At 36.7% G+C, this 21899-nt stretch overlaps 1 protein-coding gene across 1 annotated transcript; it reads right to left on the bottom strand.

Moving 5' to 3' along the window:
- Positions 1-252: 252 nt before the first annotated feature.
- On the bottom strand, positions 253-18987 carry LOC131898849 (cyclin-D-binding Myb-like transcription factor 1). The gene is made up of 3 exons (XM_059250081.1): positions 18849-18987; positions 18509-18588; positions 253-3941 (listed from the first exon to the last, which is right to left on the bottom strand). The coding sequence occupies exon 3, from the start codon at positions 3612-3614 to the stop codon at positions 2160-2162; it is 1455 nt and encodes a 484-aa protein (XP_059106064.1). The 5' UTR covers positions 3615-3941; positions 18509-18588; positions 18849-18987; the 3' UTR covers positions 253-2159.
- Between the last annotated feature and the right edge of the window lie 2912 nt (positions 18988-21899).

Below are 21899 nucleotides of genomic sequence, written 5' to 3'. Positions count from 1 at the left end.
TGCATTTTTGTGGAGTATAGGGGAGGAGGCTTCTCCATGTGCTTCACCTTTCTTTTATAGACACTTCCCTCCAATACTGACTCAATGAGTTATAGATATCTCGATGGCAACCCAGTGCTGACTTAAACTTTTGTTTGAATTGTGAAAGATCTCTATGTTTGAGTTACTCTCCAAGCATTCCACATGATTGTTCTAAACATCCCTTCATGCATAAAGATGTTTTCAGCAAACACAGAAATAAGTATCTTAAACTTTTGCACTGGAAAGCAGATCGTTTTATTCATTTTGACCTGAACACACACAAATAGTTCCCTATTCAACCAACATTTCATATGCTGTTTGTTTTGTTAATGTGAAGTAGTTAATTATGCTTGTAATTATTTCATCACAATGAAGTAATTTAAATATACTTTTGGAGAACTTTGATAGCAATCATGTCAGTAAGAACCTAGAAGTTGGTTTAGGCATAAGCATTGGGAATGACCATTGGTATTTTTCTTTTATTACAGCTGGAAACTTTGTCTTTAAAATTGCCATTCATGTAGCACATTGCCTGATGAGGGTACAATACAAGCTCTCTCTCTCTCTCTCTCTCTCTCTCTCTCTCTCTCTCTCTCTCTCTCTGCAAACTAAAACACCCTCAATTATATTTTTGTGTATTTGGTATAGTAAGAAGGACATGTAATTAAAGGTCCTGGTCATCAGATACAGGCAATGTACTTCTTTTCTCATTTAGTTTCACTACAGTGTGCTAACTGTAAACTAATAAGTGGCATTAGATGAGAGGTGAAAACATCTTAGCTACTAGTGGATTTGGTTACTAATTCATATTCTCTTTAAGAACAGCAAAACTGTGAATTTTCTTTACTCACTTTCTACTTTTTTTCTGCCAAAATCGGCTCAAGCTGCCTGCAATGAGCTAACCAAGAGTTATTGCCACAAAGTCACCTCCAAAGTCCCACCACTGTTTTTGTAAACAATAAGCACTGAACTCTATTGTTAGGACTTGTTTAAAATGTAATCAAACCTCATGGAGGCTGGATAAAATACTATGACTAAACTATAGACATGAATATTACTGCAGTTGACCTTTGGTAACTTGAAAACTTTCCAGGAGCTGAGGTGAAAAATATTCCCTCCTGGTAACATTCAATGGGAATATGTGCAATTAAACTTCTCATCATTCACTCATTTACAGGCTGTCATAAAACTGGATCTCAGATGTACTAAAAACAATAAAAAAAAAAACATAGTCTTAATGTCCATAGCTAACCACTGTAGCTATGTGAGTCAGGAGATTAGAAAGTAAAGTCCCTTGGGCATCACTCCTGTTCCTCTGCAGATACAATAACACTTCTTTGGCATTTTGTTTGTTTCTAAGGATAAGCTAGTAATATTTTAGCAAGTCCAATATCCTTGAAGTCTATAGAAACAGGGCTTCCCAAAGAGGATCCAATGGTATTCGATCCTTGCTGTTTTTGATTATAAGACTTGTTAGTACTGTGAAAGGCAAGACAGGTTGAGTACCTGTAAAATCCCATGCCATGATAGAGTCAGGTAGTGAAGGGGCACAAAGCATGGTTTTGTTATCACTTGTGCAATGCTCTTGCTCTACTATGGTGAGTGACTCAATCCTCAGTAACTCAAGCACTGGATAAATCAGAGTGAATTTCTTATTCTTATAGCTGGTGTCATGGAATTCTTCTGCTGTAATCAGCACAGTTCACTAGCTCTATGCTGCTTGGATCTCTGAATTAAGAAACACGAGCATCACTAAAAGATGGCTGCAGAGTTATCTTAGCTGAAGAATTCTGTCAGGGAATTTTGTATAGGCTTTGAATACATTTGCAAGTCCATGAAAATTAGAACAATAGATGTCACTATTGACTGCCAATTCTGCTTGGGATGTGAAAAAAGCAATGTTATTTGTCTCAGCCGTTATAGTGATGATTCTTGGTGTATGACACTCCACATGTCATTGATTAATGTTCAATAGATGTTCTGGGAATAGAAGATGAAATGTGATAGGTTAGGAGAAGAAGGTACAGCAGCTGTCAGGTTGGAGTTTAAAAAAAGGCCTTGAGTTGAGCTTGTTTGAAGGAAATAGGTCCAAGGTGAGGGAAGAGAACATAAATGGAAGAAGGAAGAATATCAAATATCTATTGTGGTCCACTGGGCTGGGTTATTGTTTCAGAGTTAACAATAGCCACATCTGTTGAGTCAGGGATGATCTGGAGTGTAATTTGCAATCCTGTCACGGGTACTGTACTCATGGATGTACTGTTATTATCTTCTACAGCAATGACTCCGAAGGGGACTTGTTGAACACTGATATCAGGGTTGCTATCTGCAACTTCAGATCCTGATTTATTCTCCCAAAACAGGAGGCTGGCACTTTGGCTCTCATATACTTGTTGAAGACATTTCACTAGGACTGGGAATGCAAAGTCCTTATGGTTTGTAATTTGCCTTTTGATGGCCCACCATTTACTACGCAGCCATTGTGGTGAACGAACACTTTTCCATCCTTTAGCTAAGTCATCCCAGTGAATTTCATTTTCATCAGCTACATCAAGCTCTGCTAGCATGTGGATGAGAGTGACTTCATCTTTCCTGGTCCACTCAATCCCTCCAGTCTGTTTCCAGTTCAGGTAGTTGAGCCATTTAGCACGACACTGCTTTGCTGAGCGAGTACCTACTCTCTGAGCCACTGTTGCCCAACACACACCATGTGTGACCTTCTCATCCACTTCAGTGTGTGTCAATTCATGAACCACATCTCCGAGAATCCGTTCTTCTTCTTCGGTCCATTTCCCCGTGTTACAACTATCCTTCAACAGGCGGCACCGGTCTTTGACAGAAGATGGACTTCTTCCCATGGCGGCACCTATTGTTATCCAGTCATTGCCATGTTGTTGCCAGAGCTCCTTGAGCTTCTGAATTTCTGCAGGGGTGTACTTTCCCACATAGTTTCTCTCATCATACATTCGGACCACTCTCCTATAAACTGAAAACAAAGGACGATTCAGACCCAATGATATAGTTCTGTAGAAATCTTTTCTTTTACCTTTTGACATCTTAAAAATGATTTCTGCAGCATTCTCTATTCCATGTTCCTTCATATAACGTTCAATGTTGTTCATCAAAATATCTGTTTCTTCCTTGGACCACATCCCCTGCTTCCATTTATGTCCTTGTCTAGTTAGCTTATCTTTATCTTCTTTACCTCTTAACCATGCTTGGTTAACGACTGACTCTTGTGCACTAGCCGAGGGGAATGCTTCATCTGGTTTGTCATCCTGTAAAATCTGGAACTGCATCATAGTTCCCTCAGAAACCTCTTCACCTGCCACCTCTGTGGCTGTAGTTGTGACCAAATCAAAGCTCTGCTCCATTTCTGGTAGTGGGAGTGCAGCAGCTGGCATGTAAGGAGTCGTGGAATCATCCTCTGTGGACAAACAAGGCCTCTTATTCTGAGGTTCAGTAGGGTTTTCCATTTCACCAGCTTCATTCTGAAGGCAAAGAATGAGGTTCCTGTCTGTGTCTTCAGTAAGTAAGACAGAGCTCACAATTTCGACTGTTACTGGCTCCGTATCCTCTTCAAATGTACACATCTTCAAATCTAGTGATAGGCTAGATCAGCTACAGCATTTCTCATAGACTCAAGTCACTTTCCCTTAAGCTGGATAACATAAAAGTGATGCTATCTGTTTGACACAGGTGATCACAGGTTTAGCTAGAGCTGGTGAGTATGATGAACCACTGGAATTACTTGCCCATAAAGATGCTTGATATGTTGGCCTTATCTCTTCTCCTGGTCTAGTTGTCAATGTTTGTTAGATGATAAATCTGAAAGCATGGGACAATTTCAAGAGGCTCCAATGTAATTAAGCTTAGAAACTTCAGAGAACTGCTGGTGTATCTCAATATGCACTACAATGCTGAAAGATAAAAAAAAGTTAAATATTTATAAATTGAATCTTAGAAATATTTTATATTATCATTGCAGTTCTTTCATCAAACAAATGCAAAAAGTGAAACGGACACTGGAATGTCATTGTTTACATGGGCTTATAGAGTAAATCAGAAGGCATCTTTCTCAACTGATGTTCCAAATATAGGACAAATTTAGACATTAAGATTTCTCCACATAAGTTACTTCCATAAAATGTAAACAGCTTGCTATTGACTTCCTGAAAAAAGGTAAGTCTGACTTTCAGAACCCGAGGATCCTCATAAAATAAAAGCTTACAATATTATATAGTGTATGCACACTGAAAGGGATTTCATGGTAGAAGTTATTTAAATTGTTCATGAATGGCCTACTTGGTACCAAGTTCATCGGAATACTCAAAAGTTTATTTTCATTTAGCCAGTGGACTTGGAAGAATACAAGAGCATTTTTGTTTTTATTAATGTGCTTTGCACTAATAAAGAACATGCACACACCAAAACCTTCAGAAAGTGTGGACAATACTTAAAAGCCTTGTTGTCTGACAAATAACATCACTATGAAAAGTTACATGTATGTTAGTTGTATTTGATGTTGATTTAATAGGAAAAATACTTCCTTATATAAAAGAAAATGACCTGCATACTGAGTCTTAAACTTCACTATCATTATCCCATTGTTAATCACATTCTTCTGTTTGTGTGTGTAAATGTCTTTTCTAAAAATAGTAAATTAAATTATCATAAAATTTCAAGTTTTCTGATGAAATGTTTACATGGGTTCAAAACTAACTAGGATGAGTGCAATAGCTTTTCTTGTTTGTTCAGTACACATATATGGACATTTAAAGATTTTACATGGTGTTGTCTTCTGTTTTGTCTATCATGTTGGAAGACGATAATTTTTACCATTGTCTATGCATGCCATTTGCATTATCAGTCTTCATAATATATTTTATATATTGTCTATTTGTCCACTAGCACTTTATATTTCACACTTTCAATTTATATTTTCAATTTCCATTTATCATTTAAGTGAAAGAAATTCTCAATACTTTGCACTATATGAGTCAGTGTGAGAATTTATATACTATACTTATTCAAGTTATTGCTCCAATATTTTCAGATCTGTGGCAGAAGAAAATTCTGATCAATTTTCTTGGAGTTTGCAACTTTACATTGACACCCAATCAAATTTGGAACATCCTTATAGTGGAGATGTTAGACCTTTATAACATGTAAATGATGTAATCTACTCAAAGAATAAGATGGAAACTTTATGGTAGTATATAATACAAAATCATAATATATTTGTGTAAAGAATAAATATCCATATTAATTCCACTTATATTACTAAAATAGTATTATTCACAGTGGCAGTAATAACATTGGACTAATTATTAATTATGCATGTGGTGGTATGGTGACACAAGGGATTATTCTATTAATGCCTCAAAAAGTTTAATTAGAGTATAATAGTTTATAGATGAACCGGCAACATGTACTGAAGTTAAGAGTGAAGAAGGAGAGAGGTAACCTGCTATGAGTAAGCTGAAAGACAGGCCTGGGATGGCTTTCATTTTTTTAAGGGCAGTATACCTAGAAAACTTATAATTCCAAAAGAATCTGACCTCATCTTGAAAAAGAATTAACCTAGGCAAAAATTTGTTTGAAATACAAGGATTGGCTTAGCTTCAGATAATATGCACACAGTTGTTAAATATAAATTCAAATGCAAAAGTAAACATAGTATAATTGTTACAAAGATGCTATGAAATTAAATATATGTATGATAAAGTCATAGGATGAAAACTTAGTAGAAAAATATTGTGCTATATGAGAGAAACTAGTGAAAGTCAGAACATGAAAAGAATTAGCCATAAAAGAAAAAAATCTGGCACCAAATGTATACATGAGGTAATTTTATCAAATTACCAGAGTATTGAAAGGGAAAGACACTAGTATGTTGTGAAATGATTTTGTGAACAGACACTTTACAATTTCATTTTTATTGTCAACTTGAAAAAAATCAAGAGTCACCAGGGAAGAGTGCAACTAAGATATTGCTCAGAAAAGATTCTCTTATTGACAAGTCTTTGAGATAGTATCATGATTTATGATTTATGTGGGATGACCCAGCTAACTGTGGGCAGTGCCAGTGCTATCCACGTGGCCTTATTATATACAGAAAAGGCTAGTTGAGACCACTGTGACCTTCTTAAGGAACACATTTCCCTTCCTGAGCCCCCTTTCACATACTCACTTCATGTAAGAAGCTCCAGTTTATTCTACCAGCCCTATTCATCCCCAAAGAACAACCCTGTCTCACCCTAGCCATGGAGCCTAGACTTCCACCCAGTTCAACCACATCTACCTAGCCAACTACACTCACTCATCCATGCTTCACATACACGATGCTTTCTTAGGCATACATAAGACTTTTACCCCCAACAAAACCCATCTCCACTACCTGAGAATGGTCCCTCTCCAGGGACGAACACTAAACCTATATCAGCAAATCCACCTAACCATGAAACTTGCCATAAGACCATGTTTCCTGACCTACCATATTGTGCCTCTTACTACACACCTTTAGGTAGGAATGCCAATACATGCTGCTAATCCCATCTACCCCTCCCATACCTCCTATATTTGGTCAGAGAGCTTACAGCCTAGATTTATGCCACTAACTCAACCCATACTCAATGCACATACTTGGCCACTTCTCTAGGCTGACACTAAACTAGCATCGCCATCTCCACATATCCCTGCATTTAGAGCAATTTCCTTCTCCAGGGAAGAGTATGACATTCACACTAACAACTCTATGCATTCTCATGATTTTCCTGAAGACTGTGTGATCAGTACTGGACTTCTGGGCAACCCTGCCCAGCTTTCTTGTATAGGTAGACCCCAAACTTTCTCTGCAATACGAACAGCACGCATTGCCTGAGAAAATGTTCTAAGCACCCATCCCCAGACTCTAGAATATTGAATGAGAATGCTATAATACTGCAGAAGATCTTCATCTGGGCTTAGAAATCTCATTTAGCCTGAGCTGAGCCATAACTACTTCTGAAATCCCATTTAAAAAACAAGACAGAATTGCCCAAAGACTGAAATCTAAGACTCATACAGCATGTCAACCACCTGACTAGTTGGAGTAACAAGAAACAGACCTTCAAATACTCACTCAACTAAAAAGAGATAAGATTTCCATACCAAGAAATACTACCAATGACCTAACTCCAGATGCCTAGGTTTCAATGCAAATATACAAACATGAATAACCAAAACATTAAGTATACACCAAAAGCTAATGTTCTCAAGGCAACATCCCCTGATAAAAGTAGCCTAGATGTTTTATGAAGACAATGGTTTCAAAAATAGCAAAAATAAACCATTTATAAAATAAGTCCAGAGGACATGAATAATGCCATAATAATGATTGAGACAACACAGATAAATGAAATAATATAGACAATTCAATATCTCAAAACAGATTTTTGACAAAGAGATAGAGTCTCTGATAAAAAGCCAAAATGAAATAAGACTTATAATAAAAAATGCAAGAATTCAAACAAATTATTCAAAGAAAAGCCTCATCTATTAGAATGTACCTAGAATAATACAGAATAGCAGGTCTTGAATGCAAGGTAGAGGGATTAGATCACTCAGTCAAATAAAATATCAAATAAAAATATATAAACAAAAACAACAAACAATAAAAGATACAAGATCTTTGGGACCCTATACAAATACCAAACCTACAAATAATAGATTTAGAAGCAGAAGAGATCCAAGTCAAAGGCACAGAATACATTTTCAATAAAACCATATAAGAAAATGACCCTATTGTAAGGAAAGAAATGTCATCCAATGTCTACGAGACATACAGAACATAAAATAGTCAGGATCAGAAAATAAAATCCACATGTTGTTTAATATTCAAAATGTCAAGTGTACAAAACAAAGAAATGATAATGAAAATAGCAAGAAAGAATAATCAAGTCCCTTACAAAAGAAGGCCCATCAAAATAATAGTGGATTTTCAAATGGAAAATATGAAAAACAGAAAGAATTGGACTACAGTTCTACAAGTTTTGAAAAACCAGAGATGCCAGGACAGACTACTAAACCAGCAAAACCACCAATCATAATTAAAGGAGAAAGAAATATCCCAAGATTAAAAACAGATTTAAGAAATGTATAACTGACCTCGGCCCCAGTGACTTGGCAGCAGCAACATCCCTCGGCCAACCATCCACTGCCACATCAGTGACCACCTGAGCCACAAGCCCCACATGCACTGATTGGCTGAAGAGATAAGTGTCTTAGCTCCCAGCTGGACAACCCTACTCTTTTGGTCCTAGCTCCCTTAGGGCACATCACATGCTCTTCCTCCACATCCTCATTCCCAGCAACCTGGCAGCAGCAGCATCCCCCGCCCCTGCCAACCATCCCCTGCCACATCGGTGACCACCAGAATCACAGGCCCAACCTGCACCAATTGGAGGAGGAGATGGGCAGACAGCAGTGTAAGAATACATTCAACAACATAAATAGCAATATGGCACCACCAGAAACTCATGGATCTACAACAGCAAGACCTGAACATCCAAACACAGATGAAGCCGATGAAAATGACCTTAATAATAACTTTATGAAGACGACAAAGCTCCTTGAAGAGGAAATGAAAAATCCTCTTAAATAAGTAGAGGAAAAAGCAAAGAAAAAACTGGAAGAAATCTATCAATCCCTTAAAGAAAGTGAAGAAAAGACAATCAAACAGATGAGGAAAACAGTTCAAGACTTGAAAATTGAAATAGAGACAATAGAGAAAACACAAACCAAGGGAATCCTGGAAATGGGAAATCTGGGTAAATGAACAGGAACTACAGATGCAAACATAACCAACATAATACAAGAGATGGAAGATATTATCTCAGGCATTGAAGAGATGGTAGAGGAAATAGATTCATTGTTCAAAGAAAAGAGTAAAGCCAAAAAATTCTTAACACAAAACATCCAGGAGATCTGGGACACCATGAAAAGACCAAACCTAAGAATAATAGGGATAGAAGAAGGAGAAGAATTCCAGCTCAAAGGCACAGTAAATATATTCAACAAAATCCTAGAGGAAAACTTTCCCTACCTAATGAAGGACATGCCTATGAAGGTAAAAGAAGTTTACAGAACACCAAATGGGCTGGACCAAAAAAAAAATCACCTTGCCACATAATAATCAAACCACTAAACGTACAGAATAAATAAAGAATTTTAATAGCTGCAAAGGAAAAAGGTACATATAGGTACACATAAATGCAGATTTTTCAGAATTACAACCAACTTCTCAATGGAAACTCTGAAAGCCAGAAGATCCTGGACAGACATTCTGCAGACATTAAGAGACCAGAGATGCCAGCCCAGACTACTCTACCCAGCAAAACTTGCAATCACCATAGATGGCAAAAACAAGATATTTCATGACAAAATCAGATTTAAACAATACCTATCCACAAACCCAGCCCTACAGAAAATACTAGAAGGAAAACTCCAATCCAAGGAAGTTAGCTTCACCCATGAAAACCAGGCAATAGATAACCTCACACCAGCAAGTCCTAAAGAAGGCACACATACACACTATAACCACCACTAAAAAAAAATAACAGGAATTAATAATCATTGGTCATTATCTCTCAATATCAATGGACTCAATTCACCTATAAAAAGACACAGGCTAACAGAGTGGGTATGAAAACAGGATCCATCCTTCTGCTGCATACAAGAAACACAACTCAACCTCAAAGACAAATATTACCTCAGAGCAAAGGGTTGGGGAAAGATTTTCCAATCAAATGGACCTAATAAACAAGGTGGTATAGCTATGCTAATATCTAACAAAATAGACTTAAAACCAAAATTAATCAAAAGAGATGGAGAAGGACATTTCATTTCCATCACAGTAAAAATTCATCAAGGTGAATTCTCAATTCTGAACATCTATGCCCCAAACACAAGGGCACCCATGTTTGTAAAAGAAACATTACTAAAGCTTAAATCACACATCAAACCCCATACACTAATAGTGGGAGACTTCAACACCCCACTCTCACCAATGGGCAGGTCTGTCAGACAGAAACTCAAAAGAGAAATAAGGAAATGAATAGATGTTCTGACTCAAATGAACTTAATAGACAATTACAGAATATTTCACACAAACACACAAGAATATACCTTCTTCTCAGCACCTCAAATAACCTTCTCTAAAATTGACCACATTCTCAGTCACAAAGCAAACGTCAACAGATACAAAAAAAAATTGGAATAACCCCCTTTATCTTATTGGATCACCATGGCTTAAAGTTAGAATTCAACAATAACACAAATTGTGGAAAGCCTACAAACTCATGGAAACTGAACAATGCTCAACTGAATCACCACTGAGTCAAGGAGGAGATAAGAAAGAAATTAAAGTCTTCCTAGAATTCTATGAAAATGAATGTACAACATACCCAAACTGATGGGACACTATGAAATCAGTAACAAGAGGAAAGTTCATAGCACTACTTAAATAACATGAAGAAATCTCACACTAGCTACTTAACAGCACACCTGAAAGCTGTAGAACAAAAAGAGTCACACTCACTGAGGAGGAGTAGAAGACAGAAAATCATCAAATTGAGGGCTGAAATCAATAAAATAGAAACAAAGAGAACAATACAAAGAATCAATGAAACAAACAGTTGGTTCTTTGAGAAAATAAACAAGATAGACAAAGCCTTATCCAAATTTACCAAAAGGCGGAGAGAGAATATCCAAATTAACAAAATCAGAAATGAAAAGGGAGAGATATAACAACAGACAATGAAGAAATTCAGAGAATCATCAGGTCATACTTCAAAAACCTGTACTCCACAAAATTGGAAAATGTAAAAGAAATGGACAATTTTCTAGATAGGTACCACATACTAAAATTAAATCAAGACTAGATAAACAATTTAAATGGACCTATAACCCCTAAGGAAATAGAAACAGTCGTTAAAATTCTCCCAACCAAAAAAGCCCAGGACCATATGGTTTCAGTGCAGAATTCCACCAGAATTTCAAAGAGTTCATACCAATACTCCTCAAATTGTTCCACACAATAGAAACAGAAGGAATATTGTCAAACTATTTTTACATGGCTAGAGGTACACTGATACCCAAACCACACAAAGACCCAACTTAGAAAGAGAATTACAGACTAATCTCCCTCATGAACATTGATGCAAAAATACTCAATAAAATACTAGCAAACCAAATCCAAAAACATATCAAACAATCATCCACCATGATCAAGTAGGTTTCATCCCAGAGATGCAAGGATGGTTCAACATACAAAAATCTGTCAATATAATCCACAATATAAACAAACTGAAATAAAAACCACATGATCATCTCATCAGATGCTGAAAAAGCCTTTGACAAAATCCAACACCTTTTCATGATAAATGTCTTGGAGAGATCAGGGATACAAGGAACACACCTAAACATAATAAAGGCAATATACAGCAAGCCAGCAACAAACATCAAACTAAATGGAGAAAATGTTAAAATCATAAACATATGCAACAAACTCAATTTTAGAAAAAGAAATATTAATATAATTAAAGCAATAGACAAACTTCACTACAGTAATAGTGGGTAATTTGAAAACCATATTCTCACCAGTATACAGGTGGTATGGGGAAAAGTCTAAATAGACAAGCCCTGGAGTTAAACAACATCGTAAGTCACATGAATCTAACACATATTTACAAAATCTCTGCCAAAACACAAAATACATGTTCTTCTCAGCATCCCATGGCAACTTCTTTAAAATAGAATAGACCATGTATTCAGACATATAGGAAGTGTCAACAAATATAGTAAAATTGAAATCACATCCTGCATACTATCTGAACACCATGTATATTTTCCAAACACATGCATATATGTTATGTCAATAGTAAGAATTTCTTTTATTTTCTTTTTATTTTTTCTCTCATGAACACAGCCTCCTCTCCCTCCACTCCACTCAATTCCACTCTGCATCTCCCTTCTCCCCCAGATCTACTGCTCCTTCTGTTTCCCTTCAGAAAAGAGCAGACCTACCAGGGATATCAACCAAATAAGGCATAACAAGATACAATAAGACTCGACACAATCCCTCATATCAAGCATGGACAAGGCAACTCAGTAGGAGGTCAAGGGTCCCAATAGCAGTCAAAAGAGTCAGAGATACCCTCACACCCACTGTTAGGAGTCCCACAAAAACAACAAGTTAAACAGCCACAACATTATATATATATATATATATATATATATATATATATATATATATATATATATATATATATATATATATATCACAGACCATACAAGTTCTGTGGTTGCTCCTTCAGTCTCTGTGAGCCCCTATGAGATCTGCTTAGTTGATTCCATGGGCTAGAAATGTTTTCTTTATTTTATTTTTTATGCGAATTGGTGTTTTGCCTGCATGTATGACTGTGTGAGGGTGTCATGTCCCCGGAACTGAAGTTACAGACAGCTGTGAGCTGCTATGAGGGTACTGGGAATTGAATCCAGGTCCTCTGGAAGAGCAGCCAATGTTCTTAACTGCTGATCCATCTCTCCACCATGTATTAACGGGAGACTTCAACAACAAAATAAATGATAGAAAGTTTTTAAAAAATAGTAGAAGCTGAGGAACACACTATTCATTAATTCAAAATAGGGTGAAAGAAGAATTCAAGAAGGCAAGAATAAATTGAAAAATATTGAAATGAAAATACAACATACCAAAATATATGGGGCAGTGGAAGCATTCATAATAGGAAAGTTTATATCATCATGTGCATACATCATAAAATCTGTGAGATCTCAAATAAAGAACTTAATGACTCACTGGAATGCCTTAGAGAATTATGAAAATCAATACCTAAAGAATATAGATTGGAAGAAATAATCAAAATAAGGGCTGAAATTAATTAAATGGAAATAGACAAACAAAAATACAAATAACGAATGAAAGAAAGAGTTAATTCTTTGAAGACGCTAAGAAAACTGGCAAAACATTTAGCCAAACTAACCAAAAGAGAACAATCAAATTAATAAAATTAAATTCAAAGACAGACATTTACAAGAGACATTGGAGAAATCCAGAGAATCATAGACTGCATCTTTAAAAATGCATCCAACAGAACTGAAAACTTTAAAAGAAATGAGTGAATTCCTAGATATGTATGACCTACCAGAGTAAATCAAGATGAAGTAAATAATTTAAATAGATCAAAACATCCAGGTCCATAGAAACAATAATGAAAAAATAACCCATCTAAAAGAGGCTGAAGGCAAGATGAGTTCAGTGTATTATTCTTCTAGACCTTCCAATGACTAACATTAATACTGCTCACAATATCCCACAAAATAGAAAAGGGGTGGTTCTAAATTCCTTTTAGGGAGCCAGTATTACACTGTTATCAAAACCAGAGAATGACCAGAAAAAGCAAACTATAGGCCAAAAGCCCTGATAGGCGTGGATTAAAAAATTTTTTAAACACTTGAAAACTGAATTAAAGTACATACCCAAAAGTTGAGTCTGCTTTTTCCCAGAGATGCAAGGATAGCTCAAAATATGTGAATCAGTATCCACTACATAAATAGAATACAGGATACAAACCACATGGTCATCATCTCTTTAGAAGAAGAAAATACTTTCAACCAAATCCAACATCCTTCCAATATAAAATTCCTTGAGATACTAAAGATAAATGAACTTACCACAACACATTAAAAACCGTTTACAGCAAACCTACAACTGACAGCATTCTAAACAGAGGAACTCAAAGCATTTTCACTAAAATCAGGAACAATAAAAAGTCTACTTTCTCCACTTGTTCAACATGTTGAATGAAGTCTTAGCTAGATCAGTAAGACAAGAAAAAAGGGAGATAAAAACAGGAAAGGAAGAAGCCCAAGTGTCTTTATTTGCAGAAAATGTGATGTACATAAAGAACCTAAAAACTCAACCAGAAAACTCCTATAGCTGATAAATACATTCATAAAGTAGCAGAATACAAATTAACACTAAAATCAGTAGCCTTCATATACACAACTGCAAATTACACTTACAAAGAGCTCATAGCAACAATACCATTTACAATCACCTCAAAAGTTCTTGGAATAAATCTTAATGAAGAACTGAAAGACTTCTACAGTGAAAACCTTAGGACTGGAGGGAGATACCATGATGAGTAAAGACCCCAGGGGAATAGGAAGAAGCAGAGTGTTGGAGAGGTCCTCAGAAATCCACAAAGATGCCTCCACTGTAGACTACTGGCAATGGTCAAGAGAGTGCCTGAGCTGACCTGCTCTGGTGATGGGATGGCTGAACACACTGGCTGTCATGATAGAACTCTCATCCAGTGACTGATGGAAGCAAATGCAGAGATCCATGGCCAAGCCCCATGTGGAGCTCTGGGAGGGATTATATGAGCGAGAGATATTGAGACCACGATTGGAAAAAGCACAGAAACAAATAGCTAAACTAGTGGAAATGCATAAACTATGAACCAATGGCTGAGGAGCCCCCATGGAACTGGACCAGGCCCTCTGGATATAGTGAGACAGTTGATTAGCTTGAACTGTTTGGGAGGCCCCCAGGCAGTGGAGCCAGGACCTGTCCTTGGTGCATGGGCTGGCTTTTTGGAGCCTGGGGCCTATGCTGGGACACTTTGCTCAGCCTTGATGTAGGGAGGAGGGGACTGGACCAGCCCAGGCTGAGTCTACCAGGCTGGGCTGACTCTCCAGGGGAGACCTTGCCTTGGAGGAAGTGGGAATGGGGGGTGGATTAGGGGGGAGGGCTGGGAGGTGGGAGGAGGGAGGATGGGGGAATCTGTGGCTGATATGTGAAATTAAGTTAATTATAAAATAAAAATATTTTTAAAAAAAGACACAATAAACCCCTATCATGCACATACACACACAAAAAGAAAGAAATTGAAGAAGACACCAAAAGACAGAAAGATCTCCCCTATTGGTGGATTAGAAGAATTAATATAGTAAAAAATGACCATCTAACCAAATTCCATATAAAGATACATCACAATCTCATTAGAAAAGCAATTGAAAAAAATCTATTTTAATTTTCATATGAAAGTACCAAAGATTCAGTACAGCCCAAACAATCCTGAGCTAACTTAAGTATGGATGGAGTTATCATTATCCATCCCAGACAACATCAAGTAATATTATAGAGTTGTAATAATAAAACCAGCATAGTACTGTCATGAAAACCGACTTGCTGATCACTGGAGTAGAGTTTAGGAACCACACTCCTTCAGCTACCTGATATTCAACAAGGAATCCAAGCATACACATTAGAGAGAAATAGCATCTTCAACAGATTGTGCTGGTCAAACCGTATAGCTACATATAAAAGAATGAAACTCAATCCTCATTTAATTGAGAAAACAACTGAAATCAAATGATGGCAAGGGTTTGGGGAAAGGGATCCCTCAATCCATTGCTAATGTGATTGAAGACTGGTGCAGCAACTGTGGAAATCAGTGTAGAGAATGCTCAAAAAGGTAAAAGTTGATCTACCACATGATCCAGCTATACTACTCTTTAGTATATACCAAAAGGATTTCATATCCTACTCTAGAGATAGATACCTAGTCATCCATGTTCATTGCTTCTTAATTCACAATAGCTAGGAAATGGAAAGAGTCTAGATGTCTATCAAACAGATTAATGGATAATTAAATTGTTGTATATTTACACAATGAAATTTTATTCATGTATTAAGAAGAGTGAAATGAGATTTACAGGTAAATGGATTAAGGTGGAAATAATCATTTTTCATGGGTTAACACATACCCAGAAATATAAAGATTTCATGATTCCTCTCATCTCTGGGTTAATTTTCAGTCTTCAGATATATGTGATTACAGAAAAAAATAGAAAATCCATGCAAAATGACTTTGAATTGAGGAGAGATAAAATGTACTGGTATAAAGGTTTAAAAGGAAATACAGGGAAGGTTAAATTGGCTTGGTGAAGGGAAGATCATAGAAGAGGAATAAGTATAGGGAAGGAAAACTAACATAAAAGATTGTTGGAAAGACCAATGAAAACTTACTACTTTAGAAGTTTCCTAAAGAGTAAACATACATGCATTTAAAAAAGTTTAAATGAGCGGGGTGGTGGGGGCACACACCTTTAATCCCATCACTCAGAGGCAGGTGGATCTCTGTGAGTTCAAGGCCAGCCTGGTCTACATATTGAGTTCCAGGATAAACTCCAAAGCTACACAGAGAAACTCTGTCTCAAAAAAAATAAACATAAAACAAAAAAAGTTTAAACGGAGAAAGGTAGTTACCTACAATGGGAAGACAATGATTCTATCATATACCATATGGAATCAAATAAAAAAAATACACAGTACCAAGAACAGATTACCTCTTTCAGAGTTCTTCACTTAGTTCTCATTGATTCACTAACACTATAGGCTATTGCCATTGCACTTAGTTACTCTCCAAAACTGATGGTAATGTAAGACCTTGTTGCTGAAGACACCACACAAAAGAACTTGCCTTTAAGCAAGTCTATGAAATATATATATATATATATATATATATATATATATATATATATATATATATATATATATAAAATACTCTGCTGAAGACTCAGAAATCACTGTGGATAAGGGGGAAGAAAGAGTATAAGGTCCAGAGGTGGTGGCTGAGTATAAGGAAGTACTACTTTATAGACACAGTAAAGTTGCACATATGAAATCACAGAGGTGGTGACAGCATGCCCAAGATATGTACCAGTTCAAATCAGACCAAATTCCAGAATGTAGAGGGGGCTTGGGCATACAAACTCACCCCTCATCTTGGAGCTATTTGCAATTATTAGCTGCTAGGAGAGGGAGATATTTTGTTGTTGTTGTTGTTGTTGTTGTTGTTGTTTTTGAGACAGGGTTTCTCTGTGTAGTTTTGGTGCCTGTACTGGCTCTTGCTCAGTAGACCAGGCTGGCCTTGAACTCACAGCCTCCTGAGTGCTGGGATTAAAGGCATGCACCACCACCACCACCACCACCACCACCACCACCACCACCACCCAGGAGAGAGAGATATTTTTATAAGAGTGTATCCCCAGTTAATTTTACTAATATCCAATGGAAGACCACACATCTGTCAGAACATTTCCTCAAACTGAGTCATGTGATAAATGCTGAGTGCTTAAGAGAACACATAAAAAAAAATAAGACTAGAGTTGTTTTTTTTTTTCAAAACATAGAATTATTTTTGGAATGTGTTTTTGTGCTCATCCCAGGTGTATTGGATTGGAGGGAATTTACTTCAGATTACACATTATTGCTTGCTGCTGTTATTCAGTCATGCCTCTATGGAAAAACATGTTTTGGGCACATGCAGCTTGTCCTTGTGATTGTATACAGCTTGTCTTTTCTTCCTAAGAGTATAAATTGTCTGAGGCTCTTAATAAAGTTGGCTATTACATGATACTTTAGTAATCTTCATTTATTGGCTCCATTCACCCAGGTTCCACTACCTTCAGAGCAGTGACACACATCCAAGAATGTTTGGACAGCACACATTAGATTTGAAAGGGCTTTTAAAAAGAACATAAAGTTGGGTGGATAGGGACGAAGAGTGTATCTGGCCTGGTTGGTGGCAGGTTAGTGAAGGGTTGGTGGATGAAAACATTGTGTAAAACACTCAAAGTAAAGATAGATAGATAGATAGATAGATAGATAGATAGATAGATAGATAGCAAGCAAGTAGGCTGAATATGAGCCTAAGACCAATCTAGTAAACAGCCTTTCTCCATGGATTCTGCTCCAGATGCCTGCCTTGAGCTCCTTCCCTGAATTCCCTCAGTGATGGACTACCACCTGATACTGTAATCTGATATAAACCTTTTCCTACTCCAGGAAACTTTTGATCATGGTGTTTATCACAAGAAGAGAAAATCAAATTACAATAAAATTCAAGTATAATTTCCAAGTTTACAGTTCCACAGAAACAGAAGACTATGGAAAATGTAAACCTAGGAATATATAATAATCAGACTTATTTGAGTTTTAAGACTAAGTATATGACCTATATGTCAAGGGTCTTGACTTTATAGTGTTAATGGCTGCTGACCAATCAACATGCTTACAGTACTATCCAACTAATGAATATGCATTTAAGAAGCAAAATTGAAAATACAGAAAACAGACAATAGTATATAAAGGATAATTTCATTATAGAAATGAAGTTACACTTTCAAAGTAGTGACAGCCAAACAAATGAGTATGTTTAAAACAAATTCATTGCAGATAAACTGAACTCAGTTTAGACATTTTTATATGAGCATATATACGTCAAATAAATGTAACATGAACAAAATGTTAAGAGAAATAAATCAACATTTGGCCATAATCTGTTGGAATTTTCAATAATCACAAAATAAATCCTCTACAGATCACCAAAAAGTAACAATAAGGAAACAGACTTACTAGGGTAGCCTCAGATATCACTAGTGCTCTGTTCCCACGAAGATGCGCAGCACAAACTTAAATTTTGAAGGAAGTTCTCACTTCACAATGAACAAGAAAACCAAATTAGTCATAATCTAGTTCTAGGATTGGATCATGATGAGGATATTAAAGTTTAACGCAAACTGGAGAATTTGTTTTCATAACTGTATGTAAATTAAATTGAGATTAATAAGATAAGCAAGAATGATTTGAAAGAGCAATAATAGAATGAAAAGTACACAAAGGACAGCTGACAAAGATTGTTATAATTACAGTAGAGAAAAAGAAGGAAATGATTTCAGAAGAAATGAAAATTTACCTCAAAACTATCATGTTCTGGAACTTTTAGTCAGTCACAAAAATGTTACTTTATAATAATACAATAACGACCTATAGAAGTCTAAATAACGTGTAACCTGGAAAGTATTAGGCCAGCCTAAGCTAGGCCTTACTGAGGCATGAAGGTTACCATGACAACAGAATCCTGAGGCAACTCTGAGGTCATAGTGCAATAGCCAATCAAGATGGCTATCTCTTTTGCATACCAGGGCCACCAAGGTATGGTGGCATAATACTGGGGCATAAATATTGAAATCAGAGATTGATATTAATACTCTAATAAAATGTCCTAGATTTATGGATAAAGCTGAAATTGAATCAAAACAGAATTTGGGGTGGTTAGTACAATAGCTGCCGCTTCATGGATGAAGGAAACTTCTGAGACTCTGGTAGCAGAGTCTGAAGCCACAGAGCTCTGCTTCAGTGTGCAAGCTGTTGAACAGCTGCTGCTACTCCTGCATGATGAACAAGCCAAGTTGTAGGCACATTGCCTCATTGCAATACCACCTGTGCAGGAAACACTTTGGTATCTGTAAGCAGCTGGATGAGAAGCTCTTATGCTACTCTGACAGTGGCAGAATTCTTTACAACAGATTCCGTTTCATCTTTAGATTGCCCTCCTAGAGAAATTTTTTATGCATCCCCATTGCATAACAGTAGTTGTGCATGAACTGGGAGCTCTTTATGATGACTAAGGTCATACTCATCATAATATTAAAGCAGACATTTTTATTTTGTTTTTTTGTCTGACCTGAAAGACACTTAATAAAATGTCTTTTAGTCACACTGGCTATTTCGTACATGTGTGTTTTAATGCCTCCATCTATAAAGCTCAGCAAATATTACATCAGTGATGAGAAAGCATGTAGATAAATGTGGGTGAGGAAATGGAATTTGTTTTAATTCATATTCTGCTGGATTATTTTCCATTCTAGGAAAATAAAATATGAAGTTTCAACTCAAGAGTTCTATAGTTCTGAAGACATAACTAAAACTGGCATTGAGAAGTTGTTGGGGAAAAAATTCAAGGAATGAAAAGAAAAAGGAGATTCAGAAGCATATGAAGCAGTAGGCAGTGTCTCAGATAAAACAAGCAAATTTTGCAGAGGCCTATCCAAAGTAAATGGTGACCTATAGACCAGTAATAATATAAATATCCTGGAAGGCAGAGAAGAGGAACACAGTACCTTATTTTCCAAACTAGTGACTCTAGTGGCTATAGAAGTGATCTCCAAAGGGAGCTGCAGCAGAAAAAAAAAAGAAAAAAATGAAGAGGCTGATCTTATCCCAGGTTCCAGATTCACCTAAGACAAAATCATTGTAATCATTTGTTAAAATTTACACGTAGAAGATGAGTAAATGTTTTGGACAGTGTTAAATGTTTATGCATACCAGAATCTGACTAAGAATTCGAATAGTTTTACCTAAAATAAAAAAAATCAAAAAACTGACCGCATATTAGTTTGGGTAATATCAATATTTCTAGAGTTCCATTTGAATGCAAAAAGTTTAAAATGTTAACAACTACTAAAACTACGGAGGCCCACAAAGGTTTGTAGTGAGATCTGAGCTTCCTTTACCCAGGAGAGCTGCATTAGAAGATTGCTTGACCATATGTATGGTTTCTAGGTGATTGGAAGTGTCTACACTTATCTGAGCTAGGGGGAAGTATTTGCTCCACCTCTTGGAATTTCTATAAATAGCCCTTTAGAAGAGACAGAAAGGGCCAGTGGATAAGGATCCAGGCCATCCTGAGCTATCCTGTGTTTCTATCTGTCTCTCTCTCCTCCGTATTTCTATCTAAACCTATTATCCTATTCTCCTCAAGAGTACCCTGGGGGAAAAGGTGGGAGCAGGTCTCCCACAAATTGCACCAAAGAACAAGAGACCCAGAGACTTGGGGAAAGAAGAAAGGGGGCGTGGATGGTGGAATGCTGAAGTTGGAAAGTCAGGCTGCAGCATATATTTCTCTCTATCTAGGTGTCTTTTGTTTTCTCTCTCGTAATTCCTATGTTAAGGAAAAAAAATATAAGGTAGAATGTAGGAATGTAGTGTAGAAAAAACTTAGTATAAGAAGAAAAAACTTAGAAAAGTAGAATGTAAGAATATAGCGTATAAGATAAACAAGACAGAAGAACTATGTCCTTGACTTCCAACTATGGGACTGTGAGTGCAAAGTCTTGGGGAAAAATCAAAGTATAAAATGACTCCTATTGACATACTGCTATAACTATAGCTCAGTGCTTCTTTCAAGCCCTATCAGAGAAGCTTCTTGAAGTAGATGTGAATTAACACAGAAACCCACAACTGGTCAATATGCAAGAGAGTGAGAAACATTGAAGACTCAGTCCTCAATGGAATATCATCATCAAATCCTTCCCCTTGGGGGTCAGGGATCTGTGTAGAAAATCAGGCAGAAAGAGTGAGACCCAGATACAACAGCAACAATGCACATATTAACTTGCAGAGACTGTGAAAGCACATATTCAGACCTGCACAGGTTCAAGCCAGTTGGGGGCCCAGCACTGAGAGGTGGAAGTGTATATGGAATCTCACCCTTACCCCAGACTTGATCTGCATAGAACTGATCTTGGTTAGCACACTAAAGCCCTTAAATATTTTTGAGTTGTAAACACTGCCCGGAGCTGTAAAGGCTCTTATCAAGCATTTTGCTGCTACCAGAAGTACAATCATGTTTTATTTAAATTACATAGGACAAATTAGGTATTATTAATAAAGCACCTCCAATTTGTGTACTTCATTGTCTACCCACTTCATTTTTATGATAAGAGAACAACTTGGTCAGAGACAGAAAAACTCTCTACCTCCTCACAGTGACCCATCAAGTCCATCTTCAGGGTCCTGAAGTGAGGGTAAGGTCTAAATGCAAGACAAAAGTTATATATAACTCTGCAGTCTGGCCAAGTTGTGATCCCATACACTATTGTCTCAACTCTGTTTTCTATAGTTACTTTCTCTTGCAATGTCAGTAGATTGGTTGTAAATCTGTCCAAGAAACAAGTTCCTCCTC

This window comes from Peromyscus eremicus, chromosome X (assembly GCF_949786415.1).
Source record: "Peromyscus eremicus chromosome X, PerEre_H2_v1, whole genome shotgun sequence".
NCBI lineage: Eukaryota > Metazoa > Chordata > Mammalia > Rodentia > Cricetidae > Peromyscus > Peromyscus eremicus.
This window is presented reverse-complemented; position numbering and strand designations above follow the sequence as displayed.